This window comes from Centruroides sculpturatus, unplaced genomic scaffold (genome assembly GCF_000671375.1).
Source record: "Centruroides sculpturatus isolate CEXI.00-Female unplaced genomic scaffold, Cexi_2.0 scaffold615, whole genome shotgun sequence".
Classification (NCBI taxonomy): Eukaryota; Metazoa; Arthropoda; class Arachnida; order Scorpiones; family Buthidae; genus Centruroides; species Centruroides sculpturatus.
The window spans coordinates 313,770-328,501 of NW_019384748.1; the positions used below are offsets into that span (position 1 = coordinate 313,770).

At 35.1% G+C, this 14,732-nt stretch overlaps 2 protein-coding genes across 3 annotated transcripts in view; both read left to right on the forward strand.

Moving 5' to 3' along the window:
* LOC111628511 (TATA box-binding protein-like protein 1) overlaps nt 1-14,732 on the forward strand; it is a 37,224-nt gene that overhangs the window by 5,423 nt on the left and 17,069 nt on the right. The window lies entirely within an intron of this gene.
* LOC111628513 lies at nt 2,864-4,229 on the forward strand. Its single transcript, XM_023372317.1, has one exon. It carries the CDS (start codon nt 3,591-3,593, stop codon nt 4,188-4,190), a length of 600 nt encoding a protein of 199 aa, XP_023228085.1. The 5' UTR covers nt 2,864-3,590; the 3' UTR covers nt 4,191-4,229.

Below are 14,732 nucleotides of genomic sequence, written 5' to 3' on the forward strand. Positions count from 1 at the left end.
TCAATAATTATGTGGATTTGAATGTAGTTTTTAGTTTAGCTTTTCTAAGATGGCACTAAATAATGGGACAAATGATCACAAGTTATTCATTTTGGCTATTTTTTTAATTGTGAATTTTTTCATAATATTAGGGAGTATTGCATTTTTTGAACTTTCTGAAAATTATTCATTATTAAATTTTTACATTTTTGTTACAAATAGAATTATCTTAAGATTAAAATCAACAGATTATATATGAAATAAATGTTCATTATAATCTGTTGATGTTAATAACAATGAATGTAGATTGGGAAAATTATAATGAAAAGAATAGCTTTATTATTTTTTGTGAAGAATGTTGATTGACAAATTAACAGGAGGGCATATGCTTTGTAAATAAGCCAAAACACGTTACGGAAGGTAAAGAAAGGCCATCTGATGTTGTCGTGAAAATATAAGAATCTGATTTTCTTCACTGTCTTTGGCTAATTATAAATTCATCAGTCACATTTCTGAAAAACAATAAGAATTAGGTTTATTTACAGGAGTTTTTACATTGTCATTGTTTTTTCCTTACTTTCTTACTGTTATTTCTTACTTAATCCCACAAAACACCAAAATCAAAAATTCTTGTTTATAGGAAAGAATTCTTGATTTTGGTGTTTTGTGGGATTATTAATATTTCTTGTATTTTTTAAGAGAGATTTGGTGATATTTTCAAATGCTTTTAATTAATCTTCTGTAACTTTTTAATAACAAGAAGCTTTAAAGGTGTGGAAGCTCATTTGGTATCAATTCTGGTAGATTGTTTGCATCTATACATGTGGATTATATATTTAGTCTCAATGCCAATCATCATGATGATCATGAGTATGTTCCTTTTAATATAAGCTTAATGATGTGGGTCAGCATTGAATTGATCTGTTTGAAATAATAACATATGTAGTGTTAATTGTATAATATATATACAAAATAACTGATTACAAAGAATAAATTGGAACAAAGAAATCATGGTCAAAATTACCACAAAATGATCAAACTGTAAATTTACAAAAAACAGAATTTCTAGAGTAAATATCTTGTTTATAAGTTGGAGAGCAACTATGAGTCATTTCCATTATTGATGTAAGGGAAGACGGGGAACTGCAAAAAGAAACTGTGCATTTGGATCAATTTACAATCTTGAAAAAGTTAAGATTGTCATTTTAATGTAATAGTGCCAAAAAAAATAAGTGAATTGACAAACTCCACATCAAAATTAGCCAAAAATTATTTGAAAAATACATATCTTTTTCTTATGTCTGGAACTGAAAATATTTTAAATAGGTTTGGCATTAAATTGGGTTTGTTTGCAATGCAAAATCATATATCAATAATTAATAATTCTCAGATGCAATAAAGAGCAGCTTATCGAAGATACTCTACTGAAAGATTTGTTGTTTAATTCTTTACAGAGAAATATTATTCATGAATACTAACTGATGCTTTACAGGGATGTCACTATATTGAAGTTTGATTATACATTTAAACTTGAATAGTTAATGATTTATTGCGATATAGTTGAAATTTTGTTACATCTGTCACATACGAGGGCTGTTCGGAAAGTTCGCGGCCTTGCCTATATGCGGCGCTGCGATCAATTTAATTTTTGGCGGGAATAATTCAGCCATCTTTGCTAAAGATACGATATTAATTTCCGCTTGATTTGTCAAAAAGTTTTGCCATGACAGCTTAGCAGATAGTCAGTGTGCACATGCTTTGTCAAAAATGGAGAAGACGGAGACTCGTGCGGTCATAAAATACCTGACGAAAAAAGGGTTGACCCCATCTCAAATCAAAGCTGACATGGATGAAGTTTTAGGAGAGTCTGCTCCTTCGTACACCACTGTGAAAAAATGGACAGCCCTTTTTAAATCTGGCAGAGAAAGTGTGGAAGATGACCCTCGCAGCGGACGGCCGTCAACTGCTGTCACTGAAGAAAACATCGACAAAGTTCACGATTTGGTATTAGCAGATCGCCGTTTGAAAACGCGTGAGATAGCTGAGACAACAGGCATCTCTGTCGACCGAGTGCACCACATCCTAACCGAAGATTTGGGTATGACGAAGGTCTCAGCAAGGTGGGTGCCGCATCTGCTGACCGCCGAGCAAAAACGTGTTCGCACTTTGATGTCAAAGGAGTGTTTGGACTTCTACCAGAAAAACCCACAGGATTTCTTGCGTCGGTTTGTGACTACTGACGAAACGTGGATCCATTACTACACTCCTGAAACAAAAGAACAGTCGAAGCAATGGAAACACCACAGTTCGCCACCACCAAAGAAGGCAAAGACAGTTCCATCAGCGGGTAAAGTGATGGCCTCGGTTTTTTGGGATGCTAAAGGCATCATCTTTATTGACTACCTAGAAAGAGGAAAGACCATTAATGCTGTCTATTACTGTGAACTTTTGGAAAAACTGAAGAAAGAAATCGAAGAAAAGAGGCCACACTTGAAGAAGAAAAAAGTTCTGTTCCACCACGATAATGCACCTGCACATTCCGCCAGAATCACTGAACAAAAGATAAACGAACTTCGCTTCCAATTAGTTCCACATCCACCGTACTCACCTGATTTGGCCCCCAGTGACTTCCACCTTTTTCCAAACCTAAAAAAATTCTTGGCTGGAAAGAGATTCCACTCAAATGACGAAGTCATCTCTGAAGTGAACGAGTATTTTGCACACCTTGACAAATCGACCTATTGTGATGGCATAAAAAAGCTAGAACATCGCTGGAATAAGTGCATTGCTAACAGAGGAGATTACATTGAAAAATAAAAAAGTTTTAACATTATTTTGTTTGTTTTTCTATGTGAGGCCGCGAACTTTCCGAACAGCCCTCGTACATACTGTATAGGCCTCACTTTTTTTATCCTAAATTTTTTTGTCTGACATTAGGGTGCAGCCTATATTCAAGATAAGGAATACTTTTAAAACAACTTAAAATTTTAAAGCAATTTATTATCATTAATTGTCTTTACATATCTTAGGGCTTGCAGGAAGATTATTGTGAGGTTTTAGACCACTGGGGATGAGAAGTAAGAAGAAAAAGGTGTGAAGAAAAGAAGGGAGCTGTCTGAGGCTCCAACTAAGCAATAATGCTACAGGACTGTAAAAATTATAATCAATGTCTTCATTTGAAATTGACAGCTATTTTTAGCCGGAAACCAAGGCGGAACAGAGCTATTGGTAAGTTGTTCTTGATTATTTGTGTTCAGAATGCCGGGACGCGGAAGGACCCAAGGATCAAAAAGGGGAATGTCGTGTTCCGAGGATCTGGGAGGTCGGACTGTTTTTAGTCAATCCCAGGAAATGGATACAGAGTCAGAAAGGGAAATCTTAGAGGTTGAGGTCATGGATAACCGGAATAAAATAGAGGGACAGATGGAGTCAGACGATGTAGAGAAATTACGCCCACGAATTAGGCTAGCTAAAATAGAAGCTAAAAACAAGAAGATGGACGTTAGAAAAAGTGAAATAGAATTAGAAAGAGATTGGTTACGAAACAACTCTAGGGCTAGTAATAACTCTGAGCTAGGAGGTAACTTGGATAGTCTAGCTAGAAAAATCAGATGGGCTTTACTCAAAATGCTGGACAAGGAGGCGGAAGTACCTTCATGGTTCCATGCTGTGAAAGTTGTATTACAAACATACAATGTACCGGAAGAGCTTCAGAACAGTTAGTTTTAACGGTATTATCCAAGAAAGGCAAAACAGCTTTAAGTAGACTCACGGCAAATGAAATCAGAGACTATGAAACTTTAAAACAATTTGTGCTAGACGAATTAAAGTTGTCTGCTGCAGAGTATCTTAAGGAGTTCACTTCCTCCGAAAAGGGAAGTAGGGAAACGTGGCCCCAATTTGCGGCTAGGATGGAAGACCTTTATTGGTACTATTTGAATAGTAGAGGCGTAGATTCCTTCGAAAGACTAACAAAACTAATTGTCTCGGATCATCTTAAGACTAAGCTAGATGCCGACACTAGGCGTTACGTTCTATTGCAAGAGGGTAAAGGTTGGTTCCCGCCGGGAGAGATAGCTAGGTATGCCGAAAAGCATGCGGAAGCAGTTGGAAATGGGGAGTTCAGGTGTAAATCCGAAAGAGATAAAAGAACAGCCTTTGGAACTGGGGGTGTGAGCGCAAATAATAGAGAGCCAGAGAGGAGGGAATAAAAAATGAGACGTTATATTTGTGATTAAACGGGACATTTAAAACGTGATTGCCCTCGGAGACGTGTTAAGGATGAAATGCTGAGGTCTAGAGCAGCGCGAGTGGTTACAACATTAGACGAAACGGTAAAGTCTGATGACAAGTTAGTAGCTAGGGTAAGAATCGGAAAGGATATGATTAGTGGAAACTTACCCGCTAGCTTAAACAAAAATCTCCTGCTTACTTATCAAGGTTGAAAATTTTCTGCAATAGTAGACACTGGGGTAGAAATAACGGTGATGAGAAAGGCTTTGATACCCGATTACATATCCCGTACAGAGGGTAAGACGAAGTTAATCAGTGCATTCGGACAGCAGGTATCTGCAATGTTAGTAACCATACCTGTAAGCTTAAAAGGGTGGTTGGGCAGAAAGAAAAATTATTATGCTCCAGTAGTGATAACCTGCGCTTTGACCGATGAGCTTAGCTGCGCTACGGATGCGTTACTTTCGGCAGCCGATTATTGCACTTTAAAGGGAGCTAAGCGGACGGGAAGAAATAAACGGAAAAAACGTAACGAGAAGGTCATAGGTGAAAGGGTTAGCAAAGGAGATAGTCCAAACCCTAAGGTGGATAAAAGGGGCAATATAAAAAAATGTTGCGAGGCATGTAGTAGTCGTCAGGTACGCACTCCCTTTTGGCAAAATGACCGTACACCTCATAGTACGAAATTGATATGTTGGGCATTAGCATCACGGAAATACAATGTCGAGACCAGGCACAGAAAAAGGAAAAAAACGTACTAATGCTGACGCCCTATACAGACAGGAAGTCAGGAACCTCCAGATCAGACGAACAAGACACATTAAATTCTGTATTAAGTCCTTCAGATAGAGATAAGTGATATCTACGAGGCGATTCTGAATATAGATTAATGGAACAATTTGTCAATGATAGTATTGTACTGTAAATATGTGTCTGCTAGATGTTAAGTACTTATAACGGTAAGTAATTTGTTAGTATACAACAATATCTATAGTAATCTGCTCCTTGTATTAGAAAAAGGAAAAATGTATTGTAAGAACTGATTTGTGTAATGATAATTATGGTGCGTGGTGATGGTATATGTTTAGGTCAAACAGGCTTTTGTTAAAGCGCAGTTTGAACCTTGTCAGTGGGAGATGTAAAGTAGTGACCTTTCAGCAGAGTGGGGACAAAAGAGGCGCGACCTTGTCAATTGGACCCATGTGCGGTCAGGTAATACCACTTGTAAGGTATTGACTTGTGAACAAGGGAAAACAAAGGAAGCGCCGGCTTTGTTAATTGGACCCACCTGCAGTCAGACATTAGTACATTTGCCATATGGTAAACAAACGAACGTAAACAAGTGGTGGACGTTTGTGTAAGCTTCACTCTCGTCAGATGACGGCGAGCCCAAGTGTAAGCTGTTCGGGCATAAAAAAGGGTTGTGATTGGTCGGAAGTCCCCGTTCCAAAATCCCTTAAATTGCGGGGTGAACGAGAGAGGAGGAGAGAAGGGCAAGAGACTGGTACACGGTAGTCTCTGGCACTTGGGAAGCCCGCTGAGCGTAGAGAGTGTGTTCTCCTCTGTTAATCATCTCAGGGATGGGTTAGTGCAGAGACCGGACTGACCATGCAGTTGAGCCAACTCCACAAGCTGACTGAGGTCTCTCCTAAGGTTATTAGTTCCCAGACGCCAATCTTTCATGTGAGTCATCACGCATGGTCATCCTGCACATATACTATGTTTTCTAACTTGTACTTTCTACAACTGTAAATAAACTGTAAATATATTCAATTTGAGTGTGGAGGTGTGCTTTCCAATGAACCTGATTCACTACACCGAGTCGTGATACACAGGAAACCAACTCAACGAGACGGAGTTGGGAAAGAACGGCAAAAAGATCTTCACTGATATTTTATCTAAATATGACTTTTTTCACTCCTATTTGTTTATTGAAACTCATAAAGTTAAACCCTTCATTACTCATGGATTTGCACTTGAAAAATTTATTGCTGTCTTTTAATTTTTGTTTGAATTATATTATAAATATTAAACTAACAAACAATTTATGAAATTATAGTTAAATTTATGATATAAGTTTTTGTATAAATAATGATAAGTATTTTTAATTTATTAAGTAGAGCATAAAATGAAAAATGCTAATAATCAAATTATCTTATTTTCTGTGCTAAATATAAAAATTGAAAGATTTGGTACTTTTACTGTCATTAACTAAATATTTATTATTCCAATTTAGTAAAGAGCAAATTTATGTTTTACTATGACTAAAATTAACTTCCTGCCTAATAATTGCCATTAAAATCAGACAAACATTCATAATTTAACTTGTGTTGGGTACTGTAGGGATATTTTAATCCCAGACACTTTTCAAAGTTCTATAGTGTGGAAATGGTTAATTTTCCAAGATTTTTGCTCTATGTATTTTCTTTTGTCACTTCATTATATATACTAATGGAAGGAGACCTTACATTGCTTTATTGGTTTAAGATACTTTATGGTTTTTAAATATATGGACCCATATAGACACTACAGTATCTTTTGTGTTACATAGCATTTAAATTGGATTTTATGTTGTTCTTTAGAATAAAACTAGAAGTAGGTAATAATTAATTGTATAACTCATTGGGTTCTTGCTACTTACTTGTTCTTCTTGAATGTTTAGCCGGTTGCTAATATCTGAACTCAGCATATGTTGGCACGAAGCAAAATTGGCGTAGATTCGTGTTGGTCTAACTGGTGTCGACTTAGACCACGTGTCTGGTGTCTTTGTTCCGTTAACAAGATGAAATGAGGCACTAATCCAGGCAATAATTTGACTTTATTTTGACTGATACATGATACAGTAAGACCCTGCTTAACATGGGGGATGTGTTCCTAGATGACAAAGCGCTAAGCGAAACAGTGTTAAACGAGACCATTTTAACATAGTAAACAGAGATAGGGAAACACGCGACCAAAAAAAAAAATTTACTTTAATTTTAAGTTATTTTTATATTAATTTGTATAATAATATATGTTAAATAACACACAAACATATGTACACAGAAATGTATAATAATATATTAATTATTTCATTTTTTCTATATTAATAATTTTGTCACAAAAAATGTTCATTTTTTGTGACAAAAGTCCTGACTTTTCTGAAATTCTTGTTTTTTTGCATTGAAGTCGTGAATTTGTCACTTTTTTCTCTCCTTAAACAAATGTGGGTAGCAGAAGATTGCATCCAAAACGCCTCGTTTTGCTTTTGCACTCCTTTCAAAATCTAGATCATTCACTACAATTTGATCAACAATTTTGGTTATCGTTACCAAACTTTTACTAAGGAAATCTGTACAGAAAATTTTTGGGTTCTTCGTTTTCAGAATCTGTTTTCCAGTTCTACATGAATTCCTTGTTCTGCCAGTTCTTGAAGTCATCATTGGTCACCAGAAACCTGCAGTAACTCCCCAATATCCTGCTCGTCTACATCTCTTGTATTGATTAAGTTGACAATTTTGTCAATCTAACAATACAGTGATAGGCTCTTCTCGAACATTATTGGATACCTTCAGCCATAACTTCTTCCACACTCTGGTCATACATTTATCAGTTAATTCTTGCCAAGCCAAGTCGCTATTTCTATGGCATCCATGATGTTATATTTTTTCCAAAATTGCACAAAAAAACATGGATTTAAGGGAATTACAGCGCTACGACGAATTGCCACCTTTTGCTGATTGGTTCGTGTTTGGGAATAATCATATTATATATGAATCAATGGAAATAGATAAATAAATAAAACTCACGCCAAAATTGTATAGCTTCTTGATAAAAAGCACTGAGTTCAGCGTTAATACGATTTTTCTTACATTGAGATGTTGCACAAGTTTGAACTCGTTATGGTGGTCAGCTCCCAAAAATGTTGGCATAGAGGAAAAGGTGACTCTCCTCATTTAAGTCCAGGAGTAAAGTGGGGTCAGAACGAAGGTCGTGCGGTAGCGCCCTCTGCACTACACACTCCTCCAGTGGTTGAGCGAACAGTGTCTATAAAACATGCGAGTGGTTGAATAATGCACCTTGGTGCTGTTTGTTATCTTGGTGAGTTGATAATCAGTAGTTTTGGCTGTTCAACTTGATTTGGCAAATGGAGGTACAGGATGTTGACAGTCTGACAGTGTCAACATGTTCATAGGATGTTGTATTCCGGCAGTGGTTTCTTCGCAGAAATGCTGGTTTCAGCCTATCTGTTGTTATTCTTTTAGTAGAACCCATGACGTCGATGTTAAAAACTTGTCAAAACAGTGACGTACACAGTACGGGCCAAGATAGGCTGGTCGGAGTGTAGAATGTGCTGCTGGATTGAGCACAAAGACATATGAGCAGCTTGTCAGTCGTTTAGAGATGAAGGTTATTTGTTTCCATGTTGGGTTGTTGGTGACAGTCTCAGTATGCAAAGGAATTGTTGTAACTGTTGTATTGATTCCATTTTTCACTATTGCTGGAAATTCAATTAGAAGGTTATTCAATTGAAGATTATTGATATGCTAAAATTGTAAATTTGGGACTAGGAGTTTTGACAGAGGTGCGTGTGCATAGTGGTGTATTTTTGCCTTTCGACATTCTATGCATCTTCATGATCATGTCCGACAGTCTTTTTTCATATTTGGCCAAATGTATGTGTGTGTTCAGTTTGGATGTTGCACAAGCTCTTGGGTGTAACAAGTTGTGGATGGTTGAAAACACTTCTCGTTGAAAAGAAGGATGTATGTATGGTCTATAGTGGTTAGTAGAGATGTCGCAAAATGGATTTTGTTATATTTGGGAGGTACTTTACTATTTTGCAATTTGGATTCTGTTATAATTTCAACAGCTCGTCATCCTGTTGGGTGTCTGTCATGGCATCATAGTTGATGGATGTTATTCTGATGGTGTTTATATGACAGAGTCTGCTATGATGTCACTGCCAGATATATGGTGTAACTCAGCTGCAAAATCAGAATTACAATCTATCAATAATAGCAAACAGCTTAGAATCTTATAATGGGTTGATAATGATAATAGTAAGTGCAGAGCCCAACGGTTAGGAATTGAAAGTTAAAATTTGATACACAGTTAGGGTATGTCATGAGAACATACACTAAGAAGGGATTTTTCGATCCCCCCGCAGGGGAGAGGGACAGGATTAAGGCTTACTATGAAGAACTCAGCTTCTATTATATTATTTTAGATGCAGTTTTTTGCATTTTTCATTGCATTTTAATAGGGTATGCCATGAGAATGCACATTAAGAAGGGATTTTTTGAAGTTCCCACCATGGGGGAGAGAGAGAAGGTTAAGGATTACCCCAAAGAACTCGGCTTCTACTGTACTATTTTAGATGCCTTTTTTGCATTTATACGGGAAATCGAACATATTTTTAGACCCTTGTAAAAATTCTCAATGATATTTAGTGTTCTATTGTATATAAAGTTGACGCGGGGATCTCATGCGCATAAGTTTGCTTTATTCGAACTCTTCATCTTAATGTTCAATTTTATGCTTGAATTTATATTTATGAATGATTCTGGAAGATCCAGCTTATTTTTTGAATTCGTTAAACCTGAAGAAGAACCCAGAAAGAGTTATGAAAACATTTTATTTATCACTTAGTGGTACTATGCACCGGTTAGTGGTTGCAGTAAGTCTAATTTATTGTTATCCTGGTGTGATAAGCAGATATCTAAAAATTCTCTAATTCTTGCACTTGATGAAAACAGGTAAGATCGGCTATAATCTAATACAGGCATACCTCGACTTACGTCGTTTCGAGTTACGTCGTTCCCTATTATACGTCGTTTGTCAAAAAAGTATATGGAAAAATAAAAATCATGTTTAAGTCATTTTATTCGACTTTACTTCTGTCCGCCACAAATATGGAAGTCGTAATATCACTAGAAAAACGTTTGAAGCACATAAAATCATATTAAAATATATACGAGTATGTTCTGTATTTACAGTACATGCATTCGTAAATTTAGAATACTTTTTTCTGTACTATATTAAAAACTAAAATTTATTTGTTTGTAAGCTTAAAATAGATTTTTATTAACCATATATTATTAAAAATGCATTAATAAATAAAATACAGAACCGGGAATGGTAATTTATGGTTTAGCCTAGTGACAAGTAGATTCGGAGACAAGTAAATTCGACTTACGTCGTTTTCCTGGAACCAATTACCGACGTAAGGCGAGGTATACCTGTAATCTTAATCTTTGCTATCGTTACTTTTTGTTCAAGCAATGCCAGGCTCATCTGTTAGTTAATTAATGCTCTTCAAGATACTGTCAGTCTCAACTTCCATTGGGTCAAGGGCCACTCAAATGTCTATGGGAATGAGAAAGCCAACCTGCTGGCCAAGAAGCCCTCATTCCTTGCAAACACTTGTTGTTACTTCCCAGTTCCGAAATCCTGTGTCCACGGTGAACTTAATTCAGTCATCACTTCCTGCTGGCAGAGAGAATGGGACAGCAGCCAGACAGGTATACTCACTCATACTTTTCTGCCCAACATCAGATGCAGGGAGCATATGGCACATTTCAGCTCTTTGCACAGCCTAACCCAAGTGCTCACAGCAATTTCAATACCTATCTAAGGAGATTTCTGAAAAAAAAATGACAGTCTGTATAGCTTTGAATCAAATGAAGAAGAAGACCCCACCCATATCATCTTCACTTGCACAAAATTCACCCAGCATTGCAGCAAATTGCAGAAAGCTATCAAGGATAATGGACATCTTTGGCACTGCGTAACTAGTACCCTGGTCGAAAATCCCAATATCTTTCATGGGTTCAAGGACACCTAAACATAGCAAAGTATACAGCTTGTCAACACCCAGTAATGACATCATCATTGTCATTTGGGCATCTCTTTACCGGTTCAACACCTGTCACCACTCCATCCCATTTCTCCATCTACCTGGGTGGTCTCAACAGTATCACTAAATCACATCATTTTGAGCGTATTAAATCTATTGTATAAAATAAGTATGTACCTGTACTCTACATGCACACATTATGTACAGTACCTGTATCTCAAGCAAATAATTGATCTCTGATGGATGCTAATAGATCCCTCTTCTCTTTCCCTTTCTATCAGTTTCCCCCTCTCCTATCCAAATCCCCCTCATTTTTCTTAAAGGCTACCAATGAGTTTGGCCTTTCTCCTTTCTCTAATCATGCATATCACAGTTTTCAACTGAGATATGTAGCCCAATTGTTGGAGTTGGCAAGGGGATGCTTTTTCCAAGTCCTGGAGGAAGGCATAGGTAAGAGTTTGTGGTCTGTGTAGATAACAAATGACCTCCCCTCTACCAGGTGTCAAAAATGCTTGACAGCAGAGTAAATGGCCAGCAACTCCTGGTCGTACATACTGTATTTTGTTTATCGGGTTGAACGTCGATGTAGACATCTTCCACGTTCTGAAAGGTTTCAAATTGTCACCTGGAGACAAGGGAAAATCAGTCGGTATTCGTTATTTTCTGTCTATTCTTTTTATGTTTGTTCAGTAAAGTGTTCGTTGTCCGATCATAAAAATCTTTCATGAAAGTGTTCGTTATCCGATTTGCCATCCGAACTGTTTGTTAACCGATCACCCAATGTACAGTATACTGATTATCCTGGCTATTGACTGGCAGTGGAGACATGGATAATCTGCAAGTCTGTTTTAATGAAAGCTAATCAATTTTTCTTTTATTTAATTTTTAATTTCATGTTAAATTTAACTTAATAGTTTCTATGTTGTGAAGAAAATATGTTTTGAGAACAATAATTAATTAATAAGATTTAGATGTGATCAGAGGTAATAAAACTTTTGACATAAGCAGAAAATTCAGAAAAATTATTGAACTATGCCTTGCAGTTTACTGTCAATTTCTTGTATTACTAACCAAGAAAGAAAGGTTTCCAGCTAAATATAATCATAAAATGTTGTTAATTTTGCAATATTAATGATTTACTGATAAGGAAATGATTCAAAATATTTTTTCTTCAAATTAACAACTTATTTATGAGTTACAAAAAAAAAATACAGTATACATATAAATAAAGCTGTATTATTCAAGAATCAACTGCACTTACTGCACTTGTTAGGCCATTTAATTTATGTATTGAAATTCTGAAAATAGTTCTGATGCTCAATATACCATTATAAATAGCAAGAGTTAGCAAGGCAGATTTAAAAATTTTAATGCTGATATTTGTATTCCTGACAAATTTTTATCAAGATGTAAGTGTGCATGAGAGTATACTGTAGTTAATTTCCAGCATGTGTATCACAGTCATGGAAAGAAACAAAGTGATCAAGGTGTCATCAATCAGTATATTTGGAAATAGACCAACAAGTAGCCTGTGCAATGAATGAAATAACTATGTTTACAGTAATCATGTTCAAATTATTAGAAAAGGTTGCAAAAATAAATAAATAAAAATTTTCCCTACATATTGCTTCAATATATTAAATGAAAACATGTTAAAACCTTGAAATTCATTTGAAATGCTAAGTTTTAGAGCAACCTTGACTACTACTATTTTTGAACAAATAGCAGGAAATATTGCAACCAACCTTGGATAAAAATTAATTTATGTAGTTTATTGTATATCTGTTTAATTGTTAATTCAGTTAAATCAACTGTATGAAAATGTAACAGATGGTAATAATTCCTTATCTAAGAGGTTTTGGTATACTAAAATCAACTCTGCTCAGAATTTTTAAAGCATCCAAACTAGTGTTTCTCAAACAGGATCCCGGTTGTTTTTTTTAAACCGGGAAATTTTTCTTATCCCGGGAAATCCCGCAAATTTCTTAATTTAAAAATTCACTTTTTTTCTTATTTTGTGTTAAGGTTAAGACATTTTGCAAATAGAAAGCATAATTATCTCATTCAGTCAGAATACATTTGTATTTATTAATTTTAAACCTACCTATTAGTTTTTTTTTTAAATTTTTGCTCGTTATGGCATGTCACAAATGGTCGATAATCAGTACATAGCTTATTTGTGGCAGGACTATAAAAATTCTTTACTTGTCAGAACCTGTAATATATGGAATAATTGTGCTTATTCTGTCTTAATTTTTAACCATGCCCAGTAGCTTCAATAAATGCGTAACGCCAGATTGTGCAAATTGGGCAAAGATACAAACGAGTATAAAGTCTGCAAGTATGAAGTTTTTCTTCATAAACCTGATTATTAAAGCCAAACGAATTGCCGAATTATTGAGCTATAAGCTTGATGCCGCTATTAAAGCAGCCGAGGTAGACAAATCAAAAATACTAGAGAGCAAAAGAAGTACTACAATCTCGAAAACAAACTCGAAATCTTCCAGGCTACAGGTGAAAAAACACATAATATCTGTCTTCTCTTAAATGCATTAAACACTATTCCAATCACATCAATTGAATCGGAAAGGGCATTCTCGGTGGCAAGACTTTTCATTACTAAAATAAGAATTAGAGTGAGTTATCGGAGTATTGACCATCTTTGCTTTTTAAAATCTTATAAAAGTTTGCAATATTTTGTATTATATTTTATTTAAAAAACGAAAATTACCTTCTAAATTAGAAGTTCATTTTTTTAATTTTTAACTCAATTCAAAACATTTTTTTTGTTGTTGTTGTATGCAGTTTCCAGCAAACTTTAATTAATTTTTTTCTATTTGTGAAAATTTCTACGTTATTTAAAGGTAATTTTTATTATAGGCCTATAGACCTTACACAGCATTATTAATATGATTTTGGAGGTTACAGAACTTTAAAATTACTTTAAAAAATGGAAAATAATTATATCATTTGATTTCAAGATATTTTGTATACCTTAAAAATAATTAATTCTATCCCGGGAAACAGTTCACTTTTATCCCGGAATCCCGGGACAAGCAAAAGACCGGGAAATGAGAAACCCTAATCCAAACAAGTAACTAGGTACATTATGTGTTAAATCCATATATTAATTTATAAGCTTTAAAATAGTCAGCAGTATTTTGTTATCGATTTTTACAAACACTTACAACAAAGTGTCACTGAACATGTGATTTTATTCATAATTGATTTGCTTGTACACCTCCAATGTGAAACATTATTTTAATACATGCTTTGTGACTTCATAATTTTCAAATCCCAAGTCACATGCTTATTCTCTCCTACCTAAAAAGGTGCTACATAATTGACATTAATAAAATCTGCACTCAGACAGAAGTAAAGTATATTGGCATTTCAATAAGTAAGTCTGAAGGAAATGAGAATTTATTCTATGTACATAGAATTTCTATGTACATAGAATAAATTCTATGTACATATATTTAAAAATAAAATAAAAAAAATATTTTATAGTGAGGATAAACGAAAACAAGTTTTTTCTGTTATATGTTATAAAGCGATTTTTATCTGTGAAACATTATGTAAAATGTGTAAAAATGAATTTAAAATTTGAGTTTGAAGGTTCGTTTTTCTTGAAAAGGAGCAATTATGATTACCACAGTGGCGTGTGGTGACATTTCGTGAT

What these genes read in the sequence shown, in the direction of transcription:
- LOC111628513 (XM_023372317.1), top strand. Translation starts at nt 3,591, where the DNA reads ATGGGCTTTACTCAAAATGCTGGACAAGGAGGCGGAAGTACCTTCATG.